Genomic DNA, 23,874 nt, shown 5'->3' with positions numbered 1-23,874 from the left:
AATCCGGGGTCAAACGTTGCAGCCTTGTTAACCCCAGATTGGATTTAGCGAGATGCATGTATTTAAATACATCAGCGAGTACCAGCAATGGTCGTCTTTCAGTCCTGTACGCTTGAATCAAGCATTTTCCAATCCGACCAGAAGAAACTGCTGCTGTCTTTGCCAACCCCTCTTTTAACGCTATCTCTCGTCACCTTATCTTGATTAGCTATAAAGTGCACCGCCTTGTGGTTCTCGATGGCATCGCCACCCCAGCCAGAGAAATTAGTTGTCCAATCAACGGACCATGACGAAGCAGGCAACGAAGCCGCTCGGACAACAAAAGAAATATCTATTGAAGCCGAGGCCAAAGGCCAAGGCGTCACTGGATATGAAGAGTTGACACCGTGGCAGACCGTTAAGCAGCTCAAATTTGTCTGCCTCATCTGCTTTGCTGTCACTTTCAGCGCTGCTACTGATGGATATCAGGTGGGGTGGGTTAATAAGAACGCTTCAAACCTTTTCCGTCATTGTTTCTAACACTTCGGGTTGTAGAATGGTCGGGAACATCATTGCCAACAAAGGTTTTGTGAAAAAGTTCGGCACCCAGACAACCTCGGATGGCGACGTTGTCCTTGCCTCCTCTGTTCTTAGTCTTTGGAACATCCTTGCTTCTGTCGGACAACTCACTGGCATGATTACTTTGCCCTTCCTTTCCGACAGGTTTGGTCGAAAAGCTTCAATGTATTACTATTGGTTGTTGCTCACCATCAGTGTTATCCTTGAATGCGTCGCCCAAAATTGGCAGGTCTGGCTAGTATCGAAGATATTTGGAGGGCTCGGCGTCGGTTGTCTACAATCAACGATCCCTACTTATATATCGGAGGTGGCGCCGATTCGCGTTCGAGGTGCATTCCTCATGTGCTACAGCTTTTGGTTTACACTTGGTCAGTTCTTCGCTCCGGTTGCACTCCAGGTTTTGCATTCGCAGAAGCCTGAAGACTACCTAACTCCTATATACACCCAGTTCTCTCAGCTCGGCATCATGATTATTATCTACCTCCTGATTCCGGAATCACCGGCCTGGTGTGCCTCAAGGGACAAAGAAGAAAGGGCAAAGAAATCTCTCAAGCGACTATATAGGGGGGTCCCTGGCTACGATGTGGACCACCAGTACAACCTCCTGGTCCTCACCGTCAAACACGAGCGCCAGCTGGCTGTCGAGCAACGACAAGAAAGCTGGACGGCCATCTTCAGGGGTAGTGATGGCAAGCGTACCATAGTTTCCCTCTGGACGCTCATGGCACAGCACTTCATTGGACTTGGTGTCTTTTTTAGTTACAGCACCTACTTTTTCCAACAAGTCGGATTCGAAGACCCATTCAAAGTCACTTGCATCACTTCGAGTATCAATATTGCCTTCAGTATTATTATCATCGCCCTAGCCGACGGCATTGGCCGCCGCATCCTGGCTTGTAGCGGGACCACTATTTGCTGGCTGTGTACTGTTGTCGTTGGTATTCTGGGCGTTGTACCAAGTTCCAACGCCACCAGCTACCTCTTGGTTCTCTTTGTTTGTATTTGGAGTAAGTTCACCACTTAACTGGCAGTATCTTATTAGTTCTTTTAAACTGACACGTGTATGGCCAGACATCGGATTGGTTGCCAATGGAGCCACTGGCTGGGGCTTTATCGGCGAGATTTCGTCCCAGAGACTTCGTCCCTACACGGCTGGTTTTGCAGCTGGATCATGTTCTTTGGCGGGTATTCTCTTCGGTTTTCTGACGCCGTATATGCTTAATGCTCATCAGTGGAACTGGGGCTTGAAAGCCAGTTGGCTGTATGCAGGACTCGGGCTACCGTTCACCGCCGCCATGTGGTTTTTAATTCCAGAAACAAAAAAGTCGGTTAACTTCACATCCTTACTTCAAAGCGTGTAACTGATAAAGATTTTCACAGTCGTTCCGCGGCCGAGCTGGATGAACTTTTTGAGAGAAAGATCAAGCCGTGGCGGTTTCATAAGACAACCACCGCAACTCAGAGGGTTGTTGAGCAAAACAAAGTTAACCATTCACAATAATCTATGGTTGCAAATACATATCAACTTGTGTGTCCTGCAACGTAAGAGAAATGAAGGAGCAATTTGGAGAATTTAGGAGACTGAGACGGCTACTGGTAATTGAACTCTGGAACGAAATGGCTTCAAAATATTATGTGAGTATTGTTTCGGACCTGCCAAATCCAAGTAGGGGACAGACCTATCGAAGAATTTGAGCGAATTTAGTTACAACTTTTGATTTTAAGTAATAATCAATTCAGATGCTCATATACTTTGCTTCGATAATTGCCAAGTGCAAGCTTCGACTTTGTATAACTTGTGAGGTGGCCAATGACTAATTCTTCAAAGTTCGTGAGAAGAGAGGATGTTTGCTGTGATATTGTGAGGCGGAGTAGTAAGGTTCAAGAGACGAGTCAGGCTAATTGACTTACATGGCTCTACCTCTCACTAGGTGGTACGAGGCCCATTACTGCTTATGATTAGTATGTTGGGATCAAAATAATGGACCTGAAGATGACAATTCCATTGGCTAAAATAACTACTCTTCATTGGGGCTCACACGAAATCAAGAGAGCTTATCTTAAGCTCTTGCCCCAGTCGCGGTTGATGTTCAGCGGGAAACACCGCATTTCTAGCGTAACATGAATGAAGATGTGATGCTATCCTTGTCACCTGAGAATGACCCAACCTCAATTTGCACCGACTCTGCAACCGTCTTCCAAGTGCCGCTCATCCATCTTTGCAGAGGCCTTGTTGACACCAAGACGTCCGCTGATTTCTTCTCGCCATGCTGAAGCTCAATTACGTCGTAGCCAAGTAAGCTCCGCTTTGGCCACTCTGGGACATCAACAACGCCGTACACCTGGGCTATGAACCTGCCGGCTCTTTCCCCGGTGTTGGCAACTTCAAATCGCACCAGAAACTGTTCACTGTCTGCTTCTACTCTGTGGGTTTCCAAGTTGGTGAGTGAAAAAGTTGTATATGATAGCCCGAAGCCGAAAGGGTACGCAGCTTCAACTTGTAGGCGGTCAAGAAGCCGTTGTCCAAACCACCGATCGTACTTGACTGATTCTGCGTCATTGTCAAATGCTGGTAGATGATCTTCACTCTTGGGAATGGAAAATGGAAGTCGGCCGCTGAAGTTCACATTACCAAGGAGGAGATCGGGCAGCGCACGACCGCCCTCGCATCCAGAATACCAACTAAAGAGAATGGCTGCTGGTAAATGGTCCCACTCATCGATTATGACGGTTCCACCGGCAACAATTGAAACAATGGTCCGCGGGTTAGCCTTCACTGCTGCTTTTATAACCTCAACGTCCTTGGGCCGCAGTCTCAAACTTCTTCGGTCGCCACCTGTGCCAAATCCGTAATTGTCTTTGCCGCGATCCTCCTGCTTTGGCATTGGCTTCACCAGCCTTGAGATCACGGACTTGGCTTCTTCTGAGCCATCGTCTGGAGGAATAACATGGCTCAGGCCTGGGGTTGCATTGAAAGCCGGCGCGGTGTATTCAACCTCGTCGCGAAAGTCGTATCCCACAACCACAAGTACAACATCAGCAGAAGCGGCGGCATTCGTGACGTCAGAAATCTCATTTGAGCTCTCAATTATGATCTTTGCTTGCGGAAATGCCTCCTTGATGCCTTGGTAAGGCGTGATGACTTCAGGACAGCGGACGTTGGAGGACCCCTTGTCTCCAGTGTTCGTGGAGTCAGCGCGCCAACCAACCAAAGCCACAGAGGCTAGGTCTGCCGGCAACGGTAAGATAGGTTTGCCATTGATTGAATCGTTCTTTAACAACACCATGGACTTGGCTGCCGACTCCCGAGCCAGGTTTCGATGGTCTTTGCAGAACACAACATCCTTCGCCGGATTGCTGTGTCCTCGGAGGACTTCATTGTTGATTAGGCTCCGCAGTATAGCGTGAGCGGCCCGGTTGACATCTTTCTCGTGAACTTTGCCGTCCTCGAGGCAGGCTTTGAGATGCTCTGCACGTTGTTGGCGGAAAGGTGCTTCAAGATCGAGCCCACTTTTGAGCGAGAGGGCTACATCTCGAAAACCGAAAATGAAGTCTTCAACCACAAATCCCTTGAATCCCCACCGAGTGCGAAGGATATCTGTAAGAAGCTCCTTGTTCTGACCAGCGAACTCTCCTCGTACAGAATTATAGGCTGACATGACCGAAGCTATGCCTTGCTCTACTATGTGGCGAAATTGCGGTAGGTAGACCTCATGAAGAACATCCTCATCGACCTGCACATCAACCTTGAATCGAGCGTTTTCCATCGAGTTTAGCGCAAAGTGCTTCACACAGCCCATGATATTCTCCTGTACGCCTCTGGCAATGGCTGCACCCATTGTTCCCAATAAGATTGGGTCTTCTCCATATGTCTCTTGAATGCGGCCCCAGCTTGGGTGCCTTGGGAGGTTGACGCAAATGCCTCCAAACTGATTTGCTCCCAAAGCCTTACATTCAAGACCAATGGCCCTGCCAACCCGTTCCTCCAAAGATACATCCCAACTTGCGGCTCGGGCCATCGCCACCGGAAAAGCTGTGGCGTTGCCCATGATGCAGCCTCGAGGACCGTCAGAGAATCGAACGCCTGGTATTTTCAGGCGGGGGATCTCTCCCATGATGCAAGGTGTGTGACAAAATCCCTTTGTTGTCATTGCGTACAGACCAGGCCAAAAAGGCTCATCGCCATCGAGAAGCCAAAGGCGCTCCTCCAAGTCAAGCTTCGACAACAAAACAGTGGCGGCTGTGTCGCAGTTTGCCTGGCCATTCTTAACAGCCGCGACCGCCTCTTCCATGTCAGAACAATTGAACGACGGGTTCATGATGGGGTATTGGTTCTTTGGCTTGTGTGGAAAGTAAGATGAATACCAAAGCAATGAATATGGCTCTATACAACGAATGTTTGGTTGCCAGTCATCCTGCCCTCTTATATGTGTGAATTGGGAAACTAACGTATTCGGAAGAGAGCAGTGGGCAAGCGAATAGCGACGCTGCAGGATGGAGTATGCAGCATGTCAACAATAGCCTTGGCTTGTATCTGTACATGTTCTGCGACCCATTGAAACTATGTGGGGAGATAAGGAAGGCCTCAACTATTCTCAATAAAGCTTACCCCATGTTTTTGGGCCCCCTCACCCTGTCTTTCTTTGCATCAGCCTGCAAGAGAAATGGCTCCAATGCTCGTTACATAGCCTCAACAGCAAACGAGCCGAAAGAAAGCACCGGAGTTACAAGGGCAACCACTGGTCCAATCAAGAAGGTGGGCAGGAAGAAACAAACTGCCCCTTGGGTGTTGGCACACTATGACTCGACTTACCTGATTCAGAGCTGGGGTCCGACCCCCAGTCCAAGCTGTCCCAAAACTGACAAAGGCCGCCGATAATCGTCTGCTAGGTCTTTACTAAGACATGTAGAAATGCCTGTTCTGTAAATAACCGCTCGAATCCTGATATTAGACGCTAAGCGAACGGAGTAGCACTGATCTCGTTCAACTAAATGTTTCTCACATGTTGTAGATGACAAGGGCAGACTTAACTTGTTCACATTCCTATTCGAGTAATATGTTGCCGATATTCCTCAAAAGAAAAGAGAAAGAAAACGGCCAATATTTTCGCTCTCTAAAAGTAAATGTATGACGCCTGGGTTGCAAAGGTTACCTTGCAGTAAGTACTCAACACAGTGATTTTATTTTTGGAAAGCATTTAGAGACCAAAATTAGTGTGTCACAGTTGTTTTCATATGCTTGCAGTGTATTCTCACGGGCTTTCTTTGTATAGTTTGAGACACACTCAATAGTAAATTGGAGGTAGATCCTCTGAGCTAGATTGGCAGAAACCTTTCCAAATATGAATGGCACTTCAAACCCAGACAGAAAGCCTCGTCAAATTGAGCATGACCAACAATCTTCGGTTGCCGAGGAAAAGTTGCATGTAGGAGATAGGACAGGTTTCTGTGGCCAAGCGCAGATTATACCCTCACTGGTACTATTTTCAGAGGCGGCAAATGTGACCTTGGAGTGGGTAGGCTCTTTGCTTTCTTCAACCCAACTCACTAGCTGGTTGAACATTAAAGCTGGTTCGCTGGCGATGCCACCCCAGCAATGTCGCAAACCAGGAACACGGAAATACCTGTAACAGTCTTGAATGCCACCAAGAGTTTCGTTCACCATCTTGTAGTAATGTAGAGTTCCCTGAGATGGGATGGCTTCGTCCATCTGTAATGGCGCACATATTAGTACTATAAACTGTGATATAACTTCGGAAATGCTCACCAGGCCATGATAAGTAAGTATTTTACCCCCTGCATTTCGAAATTCAGTAACATCGGGATCGCCTGTCTGCAGATTGGAAGCAAAAAGGTTTTTTATAGTGCGGTATAGATGATCAAAGTCCTCGTGGGACACCATTGTGACGTTGCTTGACACATCCTTGTCTACAAAATACCGGATCGAAGTGCTGATAGAAGGTGTTGCAGTCGCATAACACTTTCCATCGTCTGAGCATATGGATTGGGCGAGAGGTGTGATGTCAGTCCCGATGTCGAACCCGTACCAGATAAACCGTCCATCAGAGAACTTTGGCCCGTCCCAAATAGCACTTGCAACTGAGGCGGCGGTGGAAGTGATTTGTATCTCCGATCCAGTCTCGTCGCAGAAAACTGAAGTCCCAATGTAGGATTCCGGGTTGAAAGCCTCTCTGCAGGCTTCGGGGTCACCAATTAGCCCATCTCTAACCCCATCGAGCTCGTCACACACAGTTTTAGCCAAAGATGTCAGTTGTGTAAGCTCGCAACCCTTGGGGTACTGATTCGTAAATTGCATGAATGCGACAGGCCAAAGGGAACTGGCTATGAGCTCAGCCCAATGAATAGCTGGCGCGTTTGCAAAGATACCATCATATGCTGTTGGGAATCTTTGTGCTAGAGCGATACCTTGTCGGCCACCTTGGGAGCACCCGTTCCAGTAAGAATAGGAAGGCGCGCGTCCGTAGTAGTCTGAAGACAGCGACTTGGCAATGAAAGCCTAGGGAAACATGTTAGATGACGCCGCTAATAGACGAATCTCGGGCAGAGCAAAAATTGAAGGTTAGAGGGTATGTCTTGCAAAATTTAGGACAGCTACTGAAACAAGAAAAGATAAGACTTACAGTATCATTCAAAGAAACGAGACCCAGATTTTGCAACGCATGAAGATTGATGTTCCCCTGGCTCAGGAGAACCCAGGCATCCAAGCCGCTCCAGCCGTCTTGCCCTGCATCCGTACTCGTTGTGATATAGCCTTCAGCTATGGGACCTAGCATTCGGATTTGCGACAGAAAGCCTCGGCCAGCTACCCAGCCACCGCCCCCAACAGATTGGAGCTTTCCGTTCCAATTTTGAAGAGGTAGCCAAGTTTCGACATTGATTTTGTCATTCTGCCCTGGATGCGTGTATGTGACAGTAACATTACAAAACTCAACCGTGGGCGGGTTTGAAACCCCAATATCTACACTGGGTAAGGAAAGGGTAAAGTTGCTGACGGGTGCCGCATTGATGGCGAGGATTTCTGCACCGAAAACTGATGGATTTGTGAATGAAGAGACAACGCATGGGTTGGCGGGGGAAGTAATAACGGCCATGATGGGAACTAAAGTCTCGCAGCAAATAAAAGACAGGCTGTCTATATCAGGAACCCTTTTAATGTGCGTTTCTTGTGTCGTCGTATGGCCGCATCTTTATATCGTCGTCTCAGGCGAAGGCTGGTAAGTTCAATATTTACTATGGTGTCTTTGCCAATTTGCTTGAAGCCCAATCTGTGCATCCTTCCGAGATGATGCACTTCCCCGGATTATGCGGGGCGATCCATAACGCTTTGGATCTGTCGTAGTCAACAAGACTTCAACTATCCGGGGGTCAATATTGCGATATTCCCCGCAATCGGCACTTTTCCCTGCAGGTAAGGAGTATAGAACTACTCTTCCTACTCTGTAAGAGGCTGTATTGGGAAGCCAGGGTTATGACACCCATGAGTGCATCGTCCATGGGACTGACTCTAGCGTTATGATTCAGTCCTCCGACTAGACAAGTTCTTGCCAAATCTCAGTCCTACTCGAGATCCTGCTGCTTGCCTGTTGCATTCGGCAAGTCAGACTACTAGATGAGAAAGGTCTCATTGGCTCAGCATTATGGCATGTTTTTGAAGTTCTGTAGGCGGCCAAATGCGGCGACGATGGTTGGGCCGCGCATTTAATTTTACAAAAAAGTCCGTAATCAATACGAACTCCTCCCAGCTGGGCAAACAAAACGCCATGGTACAGTTACATGCCGGAACTAACCCTACCGGTGTTTGATTTCAGGGGCTAAGCCTACATATACTCATCGCCCAATTCCAATTGGAGGGTGCCGCCTTTGCTACCGTTGGTGGTGACCCCGCGTCGTAGAAATAATGACATCAAGCTATTTGCCCGCCCCATGGTTTGGGGGGGACCATTAGATATGGGACGACGCTAGCTACAAGAGGTCATTGACGCATAGAAGCCTGTTTGCTACATTGGCTTGTCTTTGGGTCAAAGTATAATTGAAGTTCACTTTTGGCGTAAGGTTTTTTCCGAATTACGACAAATGAACCTTGGTCCAAAGTAATATGTCGGTTCTTAGCCTTCCCACTCATCTTTGTCCTTCGATCGGTTCACTCCAAGATTCAAACATCATGGGTCTATTCAAAAATGATGGGAAATCAGCCGCTGAAGCGTCCATAGGTCCCGAGCTTGCTAGAGTAAGTCATGTTCTGCTCCACTGCTTGAATACCAACTATCTTTGTCGGTTGACAGACATTAATGTCGATTCTTATCGATGCCACAGGTCCTTCCGCAACAACTAAAACCCTGGTGGAGAAATCTGCACCTTGTGAAGCTCAATCTTCTCCTACTAATTCCTCTCCTATCCTCCGGGGCCGTTGGCTATGACGGTGAGTTCAACCAAGCCTCTTTGGAGCAAAACGGCACTGAACTGAGTTAGGGTCTATGATGAATGGTCTCCAGGCCCTTCCACAATGGCGTCAATATTTCAACAGGCCCCAGGGCGCAATCCTTGGTCTTATGAACGCTATCTATCCAGCAGGCAAAATCGTTGCCCTCTTCATCGTCGCGTACGTATCAGATCGGTTCGGCCGAAAACGGACAATGGCTGTTGGTGCCATCGCGTGTATTGGAATTCCTCTGCTGCAGGCATTCGCCAAAACCATACCGACTTTTGTAGTTTCTAGAGCTCTACTCGGGTTCACCACCAGCTTTCTTTCGCAACCCAGCCCTATTTTGATCACCGAACTGGCATACCCGACGCATCGAGCCAAGATAACTGCTCTTTACAACACATCATTTGTGAGTAAAATCCGATAAAAAGCCTCACAGACAGAACCGATAGGAATTGATTGTGACCTTAGTACTTGGGCGGCATCATTGCGTCATGGTGCACCTTCAGCACCTTCAAATTCGAATCGGACTGGAGCTGGCGGTTACCCTCACTTCTGCAGGGCTTGATACCTCTTATCCAAGTATTCTTCATTTACTTCCTTCCAGAGTCGCCTCGATGGCTTGTTGCTCACGGGAAAATTGACGAGGCGCGCAGGATTCTTGTCCAATATCATGCTGGAGGAGACGAGCACTCGGCACTGGTTGACTTCGAACTTGGTGAGATCAAAGCAGCCCTGGCCGTCGAGTCCGAGATTTCGCGAATTTCATGGCTCGAGCTGTTCCGGAGCCCTGCCAACCGAAAACGGACCCTTATCGCCTTCATTCTCGGCTGGTTTGCCCAGTGGAATGGCGTAGGGCTGATCTCATATTACCTGTTCCTCGTCCTCAACACCATTGGCATCAAACAAGCGAGAGACCAAACGCTGATCAATGCGCTGCTCAACGTATCGAACTGGCTTGCATCCGTGTTTGCCGGGGCTCTTATGGTGGACCGCCTTGGTCGCCGGACCCTCTTTCTGATATCGACCGGCGGTATGCTGCTATTCTACGCCATCTGGACTTCCCTGACCGCTACCTTTGTTAAAACAAACGATTCATCCATCGGGAAAGCGGTGATAGCCTTTGTGTTCATGACTTACTTTAGCTACGCCATTGCGTGGTCTCCTCTGTTTCACGCGTATATTGTGGAAATATTCCCATACACCCTCCGAAGTCGCGGTCTTTCGTTTGCCTATTTGTGCACTTATAGCGGCCTTGTCCTTGCCAATCAAGTCAACCCCATTGCCATGGAGAAGATTGGCTGGAAATATTATGTTGTATTTTGCTGTATCTTGGCTTGTCTTGTTGGGATCATCTACTTTCTTTTCCCAGAAACTAAGGGGCATACGCTAGAAGAGATGAAAGAAGTCTTTGACGGTATGCAAGATGTCTTTGACGGAGGGTATTTACATAAGTCGGCGAACAAGGTCGCCACCGTCGAAGATGGGCGCGCGGAAGGTAAAGAACCAAGGAGCTAAACCGTCTATTTGACCTTAGAGAGGGTAATCGCTGCGGCTAAATACTTCTTGAGGCCTGTATGTCAATCCAATAGTCACTATGGGCAAATGACAGAACACACTATTATCAATCTCATCATAATTATTTCTTGTTAAAAACCCAATGCTACCTAGCTATATGTATCACACACCGCCCAAACCACCCTAATAAGTCTGCTAAGAAGGAAATGGAAAAAGGAAAAGAATTAAAGAGAATAAGAAATCTATAAATATGTAAGTAATAGTTTCGTTTCGCACAATGAACAATAAAAAATCCTCGTATATAACCTCAGTGCCCGCCACAAGAAGCGTGTTGACACTAAACTGTTGTCCCACCAGCTCTCTCCACCTTCTGGTGCAAAGGGTCATCCACTGCAACATCGACAGCCTTGTTGACAGCTGCTACAACAGCTCCAACAGCAACAACGCCTTCGGCGCTATGTTCCTCTTTCCAAGCCCAGTTCTGGGCCTCCCCGTTGAAATTTCCCTCTACCTTCTCCATGAACTCCTTCATCTCGGTCTGAGGGATATCCAAAATTGTCGTAGTCTGTTTAAATACAGGCTCCTCCAAGAGGTGGTTATGCCCGTCTTTGGCATCCATTAGCATGCCCTTGTACTCAGCGTCATCAATGCGACCGCTGATATCTCCCATTGCGGCCTCAAAGTCGTGACCCAGGGTTAGAGAGATGGTCAGAGTCTTGATAGCGGCCCCTGCGAAGACTTGAAGCACGGCATTCTGCTTGGAAACAGCCTTTGCCAAAGCTCGCTTTCCTCCCGCTCTATCGGCAAGTGCCTTGAGACGCCCGAGCTGGACACTGGCTTCAACGGTGTTGATTGCCCATATAATGCCCATGTAGGGAAGTCCAATAAACAGGATACCCTGGACTACGGAGCCTTCAAGAGAGGATGTAAGCCGTCTGATGGTATTTTCAACGTCATGCTGGAATCGGATGTGTTGATGGGGCGTCATTCTCATCGCGAGTGCCTGACTCTCCGCTTTTCGTTGGCGGCTCTCTTCCATAGAATGGGATGCGTGCTTCGAAATGCCCCTAACAGCGTGGTAGGTTGTTCCCACCGCCGCTACGGCGGAAGAGCCCAGAAAGGTGAGGAGTGATATACCTGAGGGGTCTATGAAGGCGGTGGTAAGGGACCCGGCTGCAACAGCGCCGGCAGCTGCGGTTTTGGTTCCTTTGGGCACAGGCATGATGATGATGATGATGATTAAAAGAGTAAAAATTGTATATGGGGGTTTATTATTAAGAGAGTCGATATTCGGAATGCTTGAAGCTGATGGTAAGCTTTGTCTGATGCGTTTGGTGTGGACACATGGAAATTCACAACCAGATAAATGATCTCTATCCTTTTTATTCTGTTCTTAACGTCCTACTGTCTAACGTATGTCAAATACATTGTCAAAATGGAAATTCTCTTAATCCACAACGAATGTTAATTCTGCCGCCTAGAGGTGGAAAGCCTCACGAGCCCTAGAATCTTCCCAACGGAGATTGAGCCTCTGGCTTGGCCTCAAGTCCGGAAGGATGCAGTGCCGCACGGCATCTAGTCTTCCAGCTGTATCTGCCACCAGCCACAGAGGCTTTCAATTGGGCATGCTGAAGATGCTGCAGCGAAAACGAAGTGTGGCTATCCGCACCCAATCACAGTTGACCGTCTATCACATAATGAGCTACGATTGGCACCACCCACGTCCAGCATAGCCTGGACACCGGACCAAACTCCGGCGCAGATCCCTAAAACGGACATGGTGCAATGTCAGTGCAGATAGGTAAACGCCTGACTGATTCTCACCTGGTAGTAAAACACCGACGGAGTGTCAGTGATGCTGGTCGGCCGGTAATAGCTTCGGGGTTTCTGGGCCAAGACGCCCCGTGTTAGGCAAATCCTCTGGTAGACGGACTTTTGACTTGGTGATTACATGACAGATATCGCTCTTTTTTACGCGACATAGGATATGGTGATGAAAAGGGCCACTGAAAAGCTCTCCGAAGTTTCCAGGGGCGAAAGAGAATGAGGCTTTGGTAGAATTGTTAGAGAAACGGACACTTCTTGGCATATTTCGCGGTTTGATTTTGGCCTCATTGTTCAACCTTCTCATGCACTGTCATGACAAATAATCCCCCAAGGCTGACTTCTTCGAATAGTCGCGCCTAGATTTTCCTTCTTTTGCCACAGCAGCTGGCGATTCAGTAGAGACCGACGATAGGGAAGTAAGGTCAATCGTGACAGAAAGATGCAATTGTAGGATGGTGACGGATAGCCACGGCCTACAAACAATTGGTCGGTTATCGACAAAAATCCCGACCGACTTAAGCCAATAATAGAGGCGCAGTAGAAACGCGAACACGGCTTGAGGGGTGGCTGTAGCACTCCTTCAACCTATGGAAGTCGAGCAACGATCTCACGCATTGGTTGATCTCATGACTGGTGGCCACAGCAGCTATACCCGAGGTCAATAATACGGACAAGATGTCATGCGTTAATTGTATTATGTGACGTGTAAGACTTCCTGGGCCTGCTGTAATATCTTGCCCTGAGATGATGTAGGAACCTGGTACTAACTGGCTGAGCGAGCTGAGTTCCTGTAAAATAAGCTGTTAAGGGATTGTTTAGTGCTGCGCTACTGTACCAGGGGACATTTGTAACCGCTATTGAAAGCCGCTCTCTCCACCAGAGGCACGCAAGTATGTCGCCGTCATAAGTGCTTTTTTAATTTTTGAATATTAAAAAAAGAGAAGAAAAAAAAATATTCACCTGTGATAGTTCACCCCAGCAACTCAGTAAATACAGCCCATAATCGTGACAAACTTGCGCTTTGGCTCCCATTCCTAAATAGGATCGCTAATCGATTAGTAATACCTTGCTGACATAATGCGATGGCGACTTCGTGCACTGAACCACGCGATTCGTCGGAGAATCCGCAGACCGAACTGAACATCACCAAACCGCCACCATCCACTTCGGACTCGTTACATGCAATTCAATCGCAAGCCACGCATCTAAAATCATGGCGGGGGTGCAATTGGGGCTGCAGGTGGCCTTTTACCTCTATCCATGTGGTCTCTTCGTGGCCCTTCTAGGCGCTCAGTCGGCTCAATTCTGGCGCGAGAGACGTGGCGGACCGCGCCGGGACGCGCCAGATGAGAAGGCCGTCGCACTCCGGCGCTTCTACAACCGGATCATCTGGACCCTTCAACTCATTCTTTCTCTTGTTCTTGTCAGCAATGATTACTATCTCTGAAAGTGTAGGATTTGCCCACGCTGACTCGTTCCCAGTTTGCCAGCATCATTGTCGCAGTTCGCGATGCCTTTGGTGGTACTCATGATGGACCTGGCAAGGTTCAGTTCCCCTTTACTGCTTTCCTGGTAGGTCACTATGGGTCTCGTAAAACTTGACTTGGTAGACTAATATTGCAAAGGCATCATACGTCGCAGTCTTGCTTTACTTCTTGGCTGGCCTGCTGCCTGATCCCGAAGGACCGTGGGTGCCGACAGCTTGCCATGCCTACGCTTGGGTCGTTGGTGTGCTCTTTGAAGTTGTCATCGCCGCTCTTTTCTTCACTGAGCAGCCTTTCTTGCGCGTATCCAAGGAACTCCTTGACTCCTTATCTGCTTTAGGCTTTGTCAGGATCGCAGTCCTTCTCTTTATGACTATCAGCCTCACCCTCAGGGAGTACAGACTTAGACCTTCCCAGCCCAGGTCCGACCCAGAGGAGCGACAGTCACTTCTGGAGAATGGCAACGGTTCTGCCGCGAACTATGGTGCCGCCCATCCTCATGGCCCTGCGGCTCAACCCAGACGCCAAGTCCAGGGCACGGGCTGGCTCGACTACTTTGCTGGCTTCAAAGTTCTCTTCCCCTATCTCTGGTCAGTCAACCTATGCTTGTCTACTCGCTTCGTCCCCACTAACTTATTTCAGGCCCAAAGACTCTAAATTGTACCAGGCGATTGTGGTGTTTTGCTTGTTTCTACTGGTTCTTCAGCGCACCATCAACGTCTTCGCTCCTCTGCTTCTCGGGTATCTCGTCGATGCTTTCTCCAATGGCGGCATTCCTTACACCGAAATCATCCTTTATGTCGTTTTCCGTGCTCTCCAGGGAAATCAGGGAGCTATCGGTGCCCTGCGGTCAGTTCTCTGGATTCCCGTTTCACAATCACTTTTCCGAAGGCTCTCATGCGCAGCCTTTGAACACGTCCTGGGTCTGTCTCTTGAGTTCCATTTGAACAAGAAGATCGGTGAGGTCACCAGTGCTCTAAGCAGAGGCGCGGCAATGAACACGTTTTTGGAGAACTTTTGCTTCCAGGTATTCCCAATGGTGGCCGACATTTTTGTAGCCGGCGTCTACTTCTTCATCAAGTATGACGCCTTCTACACCATCATTGTGTTTTTCATCATGTGGTCATACATCTTCTTGACCATTTACGTAGCCAAATACCGCGGCAAACAGAGGAGAGATATGGCTACGAAAATGCGCGAGATGGAGGCCATCAAGACAGATGCCATTATGGCTTACGAGACAGTCCAGCATAACTGCGCCGTTGTGCCTGAAACAGAGAGGTTCAAAGAGCATGTGGTTGTTTATCAAAAGGCGGAGCGCTTGGTGCAGTGGTCTCTTAACGGCCTCAACCTGACGCAGAGCTCGATTTTCTCGCTTGGAACTGCTCTGTTGGTCGCTCTTTCTGCTTACAAGATTTCCATCGGGGAACAGACCGTCGGCGAGTTCGTTGGCTTGATCAACTATTTTGTCCAGCTCCAGGGTCCTCTCAACTTCTTTGGCACTTACTACACCATGCTTCAGAACAACTTGATTGAGGCAGAGCGCATGCTTGACCTGGTAAGCCCTTCAAAGCCCTTTGTTGAAGGCATCATACTGACAGTAATAGTTCAAAGAAACGTCTGGCGTTGTCGAAAAGCCGGATGCAGTCAACCTGCCGTCTCCAAGAGGTGAAGTATCCTTCAACGATGTCAAGTTTTCCTACCAAACCAAGAAGGGCGAGCTGGCCCTCGATGGCGTCAGCTTCACTGTTGCACCTGGCACCAAGACTGCCATCGTAGGAGAGTCGGGTAGTGGCAAGTCGACCTGTCTTAAACTTCTCTTCCGTTTCTACGATGTTCAGGAGGGTTCTGTTACTGTCGACGGCCACGACATCAAGGACCTGAAGCTCGACAGCCTCCGAAGGAACATTGGTGTCGTCCCTCAGGACACCGTTCTGTTCAACGCCACCATCATGTACAATCTCCTCTACGCCAACCCTAAGGCCTCGGAAGCCGACGTTTATGAGGCGTGCAAGGCTGCCAACATCCACGAGCGCATTCTCAACTTCCCTGATGGGTACGAGACCAAGGTTGGAGAACGTGGTTTGAAATTGTCTGGAGGTGAACGTCAAAGAGTATGTTTTTTCTCCACTGTTGGGAACGAAAGTCGGTTAGCTAATGATTTGGTGCCTTAGATCGCCATTGCACGAGCGATTCTCAAGGATGCCCGCATCCTGCTTCTGGATGAGGCCACCGCCTCCCTGGATTCTCACACTGAAAGACTGATCCAGGACGCCTTGGAGCGCGTAACTGCTGGACGAACCACAATTACTATTGCGTAAGAAATTTGCTGATTAGCTGTGTTTTGCACCTCACTAACGATGTCAACCCATTAGGCACCGTCTCTCCACCATCACCACGTCCGACCAGATTGTCGTTCTTCACAAGGGTAAGATCGCCGAGCGTGGCACTCACAACGAGTTGCTGGCTCTCAAGGGCCGATACCACGCCATGTGGGAGAAGCAGACTACTATCGAGAAGAAGGAGATCGAGAAGGCGGAGAAGGGAGGCGAGTCGTCGGAAACGGCTTCTCAAGTTTAAAGGGACTTATCCCCCCTTTTCGCCGATAAACCGATCGTGTAAAGAATAGAAATTGTATGATTAGCTGTAGCCAATAGAGGATGTACTCATAGTCAAATTTGGGGCGATTCTTATTAGATGTGAATAGCTTTTATTCTCTTTGGACGACCACTGCCAGCGGTCCATGCATTACCACGTAAATCAGGCTGGCAGCTGAATAATGCGTTTGAGTCAATCCCACATCAGGTAGACAGGAAGGGGAAAAAGCAATACGATGCCAAGGAAAATAGCCAGTTCAGCTGTCAACACTTTGCTCGTTAAGCTACCATGTACTTTTAAGCTTTTGCCCAGATTTGCAAGGGATGAGCAGGCTCCGACGAACCCCATGAGCAGGCGGATAGCGACGACAACAACAATCAACAAATCGAGTTTCAATGCTAGTGTCAAACACCCCGTTTTGCATTCGACACAAGCCAATGATTCACCCCTGCCGATTTTATCTGCATCTACGCGCGCATTCATCGATTTTGGGCTGACTCGAGTCTGCCTTATGGTTGGATGTCTTGGCTACCTCTGTCGGGCTCCTTACCCTTTTCGATGCGGCTGAGGTACATCATTTGTACACTTTAGGAATCTGGGCTCATCTCGGAATGTGAGGTGCTTCGATACCAACGCGCCCTGCAGCAGCTCCGTACCCATTCCGACACGGCTGGGACGAAGCCACAAGTATTATCGGGGATTTCCTTGAAACGAGCTCACAAAACCACGATGTCGCCAAGCTACTACACCTGGTTTTTGTTTCCTTCTCTTCCCGTGTCCGTCGGTTCTTGTTCTTACTACGTCCAGAACCCAAGGAAGCCAGCCGTTAAAAATGCCGTTCGATTTCAAGGCCTATGATGCGAAATGCAACGGCCTGACGCCCGAAGAGTTGCAGCGAGAATGGGAGCATTACACGCGCCTCATCGCTGGCGCCTCCACCTCGACCGCCGTCTCCGGTATCGCCGTCCCCTTCACTCTCGGAGTCTCTACTATTGGCGTCGCAATGGCCGCCCCTGCTATTCATAACGCACGCAAGAAACGCGATATTATTGAGAAGCATCTTCAGAAGCATGGTGCCACGCACGTCACCCGCAAACGGGATGTACTAGGGAGCATGGCCGTTAGTGGCACTATCGGTGTAGTGACGCTAGGAGTTGGAAGCATGGGTGCCGACGCCGTAGCCAATGCCGGAGCAGAACATGGAATTTCCGCCATTGTCGAGAACGACACCGCGATCAAAGTCGTCACCCACGCTGCCCTCGATGGAGTGGGCATGGGTATTGAGCACACTCACACAAGCCATCTAAAGAAGAAGGATGCATTCAAGGCTTTCCAGGCCGCCGGTGTTTTTCAGGCTGTTAAGGATGCGAAGGCGGCCGAGGCCGGTTACTCGATACAGCCTTATAATCCTCAGGAATGGGCTGCTGGACAAAGCTCAGCCCAAGCTCTGCCGCCGCCGCAGTACTCTTACGGAAGCCCTCAGCCACCTCCAGTCTATACTGCGAACCCTGCTTTTGCATACGCTTCGGATTCGAAGGCGCCGGTGGATTATGCACAATACCAACAAGCCCAGCAACAGATGGCCCCGGCTTACCCCGGACAACACACACCACAAGTGAGCGACCCGGCTCAGAGCCAGTATTATTACCATGCTGGAGTCTCTACGGCTCAACCTCTTGGTTCCGTTCAAGGTCAGGTCCTTCCGCAAGAGGCGTATCCGCAATATGATGCTAGTAGTGCTGCCCAGCCAGCCGTGGGATATTCTCCAAACTTTCTACAGCAACAGACTGGCGGCCAGCCTTTGCCTCAGCAGTTTACCGGCTATAGTAATGCAACAGAACCTTCACAAGGTTCATATGATATGCGAGCTATGGCACAAGCCCTTCCAGAGTCAAATGCTGTTTCGGCCCCTGCTGTCGAGAACAGCAAGAGTCCCGAGTCTCAAACAAACGTAGCCGGAATGTCGCAACAAGAGCATCCAACGCAGCACACTCCACAAACGCCCACGCAGGTATCTGATCAATCGCTTCCACAGGGTACTTCGTCTCATAATGCTATAACCTCGGGTTCCCTCACCCAGCCGTTCCAAGGAGATTACTATAGTGTCACTGATGATAGCCAGCCTGTTGCCCAGCAATCCATGCCGCAAGAGTCGCATGCTGAGGAGGGAGGCCAAAGTGAACACTCGCATGCCGCATTTCCAGCGGAAGAACCAAATGCTGGTCAACAGCAGGCGAATGGAAAACTGCCAGAACCTAGAACTTACCAACCCCCAGTCCAATATGGTTCAGTAACTGGGGCGGCCCGGAAGGACACAAACACGCCATCTTCACATGCCGAACAAGTTTCTCCAGCGTCTCATCTGACTGAACAACAGACTGCACAGGAGATAAACAACACCCAAGTGGAACAAACTATGACAGCCACTACAAATCAAACAGTCCAAGCACAGCGGCAAGACAGCTTCTCCCAACCACAGTCACAGCCAGCGCCTCAACCTATCTCGCATGAATACCCAGCTCCCTATAGCCAGTCAGGTTCCTCGTCTATCACTGCTCCGGTTCAGTCGCCTGTGCATGCTTCTCAGTCTGTTCCTACGTATAATCCTGCAGATCCACACGGGGCACAGATTCATCATCCGGGAGCAAACACCCAGCACCCTTCAGGGCATCAAATTGCGCGAAAGCCAGTGCAGCAGCCTTCACAAGGGCTGAGTTATCATCACGCTCAGGCGGCTCAGCATTACCCCAATCAACCATCGCATAATCACATCGCAGCTCCTCAACACCAAGCTCAAGTACTCTCGCCTCCTCCATCACAGCCCACCTCAACTAATACAAACGGAACACCCTTCCAAGCCGATCCCACCCATGTCTACCAACAGCAGGCACATACACCCGCGCCTGGATACACTTATCCGCCTCCACCCACACATCAGCCTACACATCACTATCAACCGATGACCGTTCCCCCGCCTCCCTCACATCCTCCACCGGTTTCAAACGTTCCCTATGGCCATGTACATCAACAGCAGGCAACAACTGAGCCACAATATGCACCGGTCCCAATCCCACCAGCGTATAACAATACATCGAACCACACAGGGCATCAACAGTACTCGCCTGCACCGGTGCAACAATACCAGACTGCGCCCCAAATGTATCATACACAGCCACAAGCACAACAACAAACGCAGCAATATGTCGCTAACCCGCTGCCGACCCCAGTGTCTCCGCCTTACGCAACTCACACAGCGGCTCATGGACACCCGGGTTATTTCCCTGCGTCTGCTACTGCCCAATATCAGCCTAGTCATGAAGCACAGAAATGGAATGGACAGTCACAAGTACATGGCCAGTACACGCCTGCTGCAACCCCGGGCACCCCATACGCACCTCAGGCTCCGCATGCCTACACCCAGCATCAGCAGCAGTATGGCAGTGGGACTGTGACGGGATTTCCTCCACCGATTCAAACAGTCCCGGGCTATGGATCAAGCTAGGGGTAGATGGGATCTCGAACAAGGTTTATGATATGGTGAATTTTTGAGACCTTGATTGGGTTTGCGACTTTGGTTAAATTTAATGTTTAAGAAACAACCCCATAGCAATGAGAACAGGTACGGTGTTAACACACAACTTGAGTATTTAGTGAGAAGAGTTTTTGTTTATGATCAACCGGCTTTATGACTCTAACCTTTAGCTTCAACGAGAAACACAGTCGCCATTGTAATTCTTACTACCTATCTAACCCATATCTTCTCTAATACTACAACAGTTTTTAGTTAGCGTTGATAAGCAGACAACACTTAAATCGTATTAACGGACAAACAAAGGAACGGCTTGAACAGCGGGGACCCATATAAAGCCAATCAAGGTAGCCAATGATAACCACGAACACGGTTCTCGTCGTCAGGTCCCCACTCTTTCTGAGCTCTATGAGTGGTTAACATCAGCTATTTCCTAAATAGGCAAGGCGTTGTAAGCCGACTGCAGATGAAAGACAGCCCCGGTCTCTTCGGTCGAATCCATCATCCCGTCATCCGCTAAGCAGGAACACATAAGTACGTGATCACCAATGATGCCTTGGCTACCTTAGTATCTTCTTCTATCTATCACATTCCCAATCTTGATGAAATCCCTCTTCTTGCAAAGCAGCTGCGGTCATCTAAGAACTTCACTTTCAGCTTCACACCTATCTCGACCTCTCATCACCAGCACTGTTCTCTTCCAGGGCGGTCAAATTCCCAACCACCATGCATAGCGCCATGGAATGCTTACCTGGCCATTTGTTGCCTCCAATGCTTCACTCGTCCGAAGCTCACTGCGCAGACGATGACTGGACTGGGCTTCGGGACAGGGCAGAGCGCCGCAAAAGACAGAACCGCCTAAACGTGCGGGCTCATCGTACGTATCTCGTGTTGTTGTGACGCCCAAATATCGTAACTAACTAGATGAACAGGGAGGAAGAAGGCTTTGGAGACCAGTAAGAAACAACAAAGCCAGGTTTCAATAGACGCGGGTGTTCCATGGAAGGCAACACAGCAATCAGGCACGGCTCGCAGCATTCAAATTCTTCAATGGGTGGCCCCCGGGAAGCCAATTAAAAAAGATGAACAAGAAGGGAGAAATTTGCCTAAATCTTCCACACAAGATGAGATAAATCATTTTCGTATACGTTCACCAGTCTCAAAGTCACGTTCCAAGACCGGGTTTCCCAGCAAACTCCCGTTTTATTACGACGGGCCCCAATACTGGTTTCCCCTCTGTCGAGACCATCTTATTCCGTTAGTCTACTATAACGTATTCCGCGCGACGATCACAAACATCCGCATTCTCTCGTTATACTCTCTTCTTGGCAACGACTGTACTCCCGACCTTGACACGACACCCCTCTTCCCGGCCCCGTCACAGATCCCCTGCACTCTGCTTCCAACCGCTTTGCAGCGCTCAACATATCACGAATCATGGATCGACATATTCCCTTCCGGTGCTATGCGCGACAACGCCATCCGCTACCGTGAAACGATTGATCACCACGAACTTTGTGCTGATCTCGTTGGTTGCGAGGACGACTTCGACCGCCAGGAACAGCCAGGCATTATCGCTTGGTCTGACCCTTGGCATCCTGATGGTTGGGAGGTCACTGAGAGGTTCCTTGAAAAATGGGGGTTTTTGTTGAAAGGCTGCGAGGACGTGATGAGAGCGACGAACCGGTGGCGGGCCATGAGAGACGAGGAACCGCTTGTGTGGGAGCTGGAATAATGCACATGACATTAGCTATACAGAAGAGTCTTAATTAAAGCTACCCTTCTCGTGTGGAACTAATTTGATATACTAAACTCCTTACTCTGCGTTGATACCATGTACTGCGGAGTAGCCAAGACCGCCACCTCTCCTTAATATACATATCTGAACTGAGGAATTTCTTTATCAGTTTTATCAAGTAGGTTCAATGGCACGTGGTCACCGACGCCTGTGTCGAGGACTTCTCCAATACTGTCTCGCCGCTTGTTCTCCCAAATGAGATAGTACCGGAGCACAAAGCACATCAAGACACCAACACCATAGCAAACCAGCATGGCCAGGAATCCAGACTTGTATGAGGGTGCTTCCCATTCAAAAAACAACTGCGGTCCGATAATGTTACCGGCACAATATGCAATAAATATCTAGATATGTCAGCCTATTTGCCAGCACGGCATTCAAAACAACCTCACTTACCATGGCATTTACAGTCGTCTTCTTGGTAAACCCGCCGAAATTACCCGAAGACATGGACAAGACCATTGGGAAATTGGCGCTGTACGCGACCGTCAGACAGTACCCCATAAACCTTGCCCATTTCGACTCGGCTGCAATCTGTCGAACCATGGCCGCACCGGCTATCGACAGCGCCAAATTCCACGCCATCCAGTATGTACGGCTATTGCGGAAGTACGTGCTACCGCCAGTCGCCATCAAAACAAAGACAAGCTGGAACACGGAACTGAGCATCTGTACAAGGAGAGTGTTGAGCGTGCTGAAACCCATGCCCTTGATCACGATGGACCCGAAACCATGCACGCCACCGTTGGCGATCTGGGCGCTGATTTGGATCGTGAAGAGGAGCCAGGCCTTGACGTCCGTCAGTGCCTCAACGCACTGGTACCACTTGAACTTGTCACTCTTGATGCCCGTCATGTTCTCTTCGATGCGCTCGATAGCTTTGACCCGGTCGGCTTCGCTCAGAAACCGCGCTTTCATCGGGGTATCCGGGAGCAGGAAGAATATGGCGAAGGACCATGCGGTGGTAATGCCTCCGAAAATGAGAAAGACGGCCTGCGGATCAATGTTAGCCTCATTACCAATGCCTCGGTGGGGCATACATACCTTCCACGGAGCAATGCTGTTGATATGGCCGATGGCATAGGCCACTATCCCGCCGAAGATGCCAGCTATAGTGTTGCCAAGAAACCAGGCCCCGTGTCGGAGTGGCTGCTCGGAGCGCTTGTACCACATGGAAACTATGATGCTGAGACCCGGAGCAATGGCGGCTTCAGCGACACCGAGCATGATGCGGTTCGCCAGTAGACCAGCACCATTGGAACAGACAGCCGTCAGCATGAGGATGGCGCCCCAAACAAGACTAGGTCGTCAGTTTGAAGTACGATTTGCCATAGTTGGGGGCCTACTTACACTGAAACCGCGATCACTTTGCCCACAGGAAGCCGGACCATGATAACACCAGCAGGGTACGACGCGACGAGGTACCCAAAGTAGTAGATGCTTGTCGCCCAGGAATATTCTGCGCCAGAGAGTCCCATGTCATCGCGCAGACCCATGATGGCGGTGTAACTCAAGGCAGACTTGTCGAGGAACTGGAACAGATACGACATGGCCATGACGGGCAAAAGGCTGTGCTGCCAAGTCAATGGATGCATACTAAATTGAGGGCCTAAGAGTGACACCTACTATAGGTCGATCTTGCGCAAAAGTCTCTTGTCTTCTTCCGGGCTGAGTCCTTGGCCCGAAATGAAGCCTTCCCCAATATCCTTCAATGTCTGGTCTCCTTGACCAACATCATCGATGGGTGGCTTCTCCAACTTTTCCGACATTTTTCCTCGCAGCAAAGGCAAGCGTAGTTAAAGTGGCGCAAGAATGGGATGTAGAAGCCAAGGAGCTGACTTGTAGTTGAGTTGCAATGCCAACAACAACGAGGAAATAGACCTTATAAGCTCATCAGCAACCCATACTAGTTATGGCTGTGATACAACCCAACTCGATGGGGTGTGGCCTAAACGGGGAAGACAGCGATGAGTGCCATCGCTATCTGCATACGGAATTCCATTCCGCGGGGAAGTGATAGACACTAGTTGAGATATCTCAAGCAGTCTTTCCGATAGATCTGCCGCTTAACTTGTTGTGCATTTGACTGATAGCAGTCACGATAGCCGACGCAACTCTG

General features: G+C 49.4%; 9 protein-coding genes across 9 annotated transcripts; 5 read left to right on the top strand and 4 right to left on the bottom strand.

The window, feature by feature from the left end:
• Positions 1 to 237: 237 nt before the first annotated feature.
• Positions 238 to 2,059, top strand: CTRU02_204821 (MFS alpha-glucoside transporter; the record flags this gene model as incomplete). Its single annotated transcript, XM_036721298.1, has 4 exons — positions 238 to 473; positions 535 to 1,565; positions 1,630 to 1,882; positions 1,939 to 2,059. 4 exons carry the CDS (start codon positions 238 to 240, stop codon positions 2,057 to 2,059), a joined length of 1,641 nt encoding a protein of 546 aa, XP_036587282.1.
• Positions 2,060 to 2,669: 610 nt separating this feature from the next.
• On the bottom strand, positions 2,670 to 4,397 carry CTRU02_204820 (cel3e secreted beta-glucosidase; the record flags this gene model as incomplete). Its single annotated transcript, XM_036721297.1, has 1 exon — positions 2,670 to 4,397. The coding sequence occupies one exon, from the start codon at positions 4,395 to 4,397 to the stop codon at positions 2,670 to 2,672; it is 1,728 nt and encodes a 575-aa protein (XP_036587281.1).
• Positions 4,398 to 5,935: 1,538 nt separating this feature from the next.
• CTRU02_204819 (feruloyl esterase-like protein 2) lies at positions 5,936 to 7,670 on the bottom strand (the record flags this gene model as incomplete). Its single annotated transcript, XM_036721296.1, has 2 exons — positions 5,936 to 7,075; positions 7,200 to 7,670. 2 exons carry the CDS (start codon positions 7,668 to 7,670, stop codon positions 5,936 to 5,938), a joined length of 1,611 nt encoding a protein of 536 aa, XP_036587280.1.
• Positions 7,671 to 8,883: 1,213 nt separating this feature from the next.
• On the top strand, positions 8,884 to 10,519 carry CTRU02_204818 (lactose permease; the record flags this gene model as incomplete). Its single annotated transcript, XM_036721295.1, has 3 exons — positions 8,884 to 8,998; positions 9,049 to 9,410; positions 9,473 to 10,519. The coding sequence occupies 3 exons, from the start codon at positions 8,884 to 8,886 to the stop codon at positions 10,517 to 10,519; spliced, it is 1,524 nt and encodes a 507-aa protein (XP_036587279.1).
• Positions 10,520 to 10,856: 337 nt separating this feature from the next.
• Positions 10,857 to 11,741, bottom strand: CTRU02_204817 (uncharacterized protein; the record flags this gene model as incomplete). Its single annotated transcript, XM_036721294.1, has 1 exon — positions 10,857 to 11,741. The coding sequence occupies one exon, from the start codon at positions 11,739 to 11,741 to the stop codon at positions 10,857 to 10,859; it is 885 nt and encodes a 294-aa protein (XP_036587278.1).
• A 1,818-nt stretch (positions 11,742 to 13,559) lies between these two features.
• On the top strand, positions 13,560 to 16,410 carry CTRU02_204816 (heavy metal tolerance protein; the record flags this gene model as incomplete). Its single annotated transcript, XM_070204423.1, has 7 exons — positions 13,560 to 13,769; positions 13,829 to 13,918; positions 13,972 to 14,420; positions 14,473 to 15,388; positions 15,438 to 15,944; positions 16,005 to 16,147; positions 16,206 to 16,410. 7 exons carry the CDS (start codon positions 13,560 to 13,562, stop codon positions 16,408 to 16,410), a joined length of 2,520 nt encoding a protein of 839 aa, XP_070062186.1.
• Positions 16,411 to 17,260: 850 nt separating this feature from the next.
• Positions 17,261 to 19,930, top strand: CTRU02_204815 (uncharacterized protein; the record flags this gene model as incomplete). The annotated part of the gene is made up of 1 exon (XM_036721292.1): positions 17,261 to 19,930. The coding sequence occupies one exon, from the start codon at positions 17,261 to 17,263 to the stop codon at positions 19,928 to 19,930; it is 2,670 nt and encodes an 889-aa protein (XP_036587276.1).
• A 798-nt stretch (positions 19,931 to 20,728) lies between these two features.
• On the top strand, positions 20,729 to 21,692 carry CTRU02_204814 (uncharacterized protein; the record flags this gene model as incomplete). Its single annotated transcript, XM_036721291.1, has 2 exons — positions 20,729 to 20,834; positions 20,890 to 21,692. The coding sequence occupies 2 exons, from the start codon at positions 20,729 to 20,731 to the stop codon at positions 21,690 to 21,692; spliced, it is 909 nt and encodes a 302-aa protein (XP_036587275.1).
• A 134-nt stretch (positions 21,693 to 21,826) lies between these two features.
• Positions 21,827 to 23,524, bottom strand: CTRU02_204813 (major facilitator superfamily transporter; the record flags this gene model as incomplete). The annotated part of the gene is made up of 5 exons (XM_036721290.2): positions 21,827 to 22,099; positions 22,152 to 22,748; positions 22,800 to 23,055; positions 23,106 to 23,324; positions 23,382 to 23,524. The coding sequence occupies 5 exons, from the start codon at positions 23,522 to 23,524 to the stop codon at positions 21,827 to 21,829; spliced, it is 1,488 nt and encodes a 495-aa protein (XP_036587274.2).
• Positions 23,525 to 23,874: the final 350 nt, after the last annotated feature.

Source organism: Colletotrichum truncatum (assembly GCF_014235925.2).
Source record: "Colletotrichum truncatum strain CMES1059 chromosome Unknown Contig_0002, whole genome shotgun sequence".
Classification (NCBI taxonomy): Eukaryota; Fungi; Ascomycota; class Sordariomycetes; order Glomerellales; family Glomerellaceae; genus Colletotrichum; species Colletotrichum truncatum.
The sequence above is the reverse complement of the archived record's forward strand: the minus strand, read 5'-3'. Positions and strand labels throughout refer to the sequence as shown.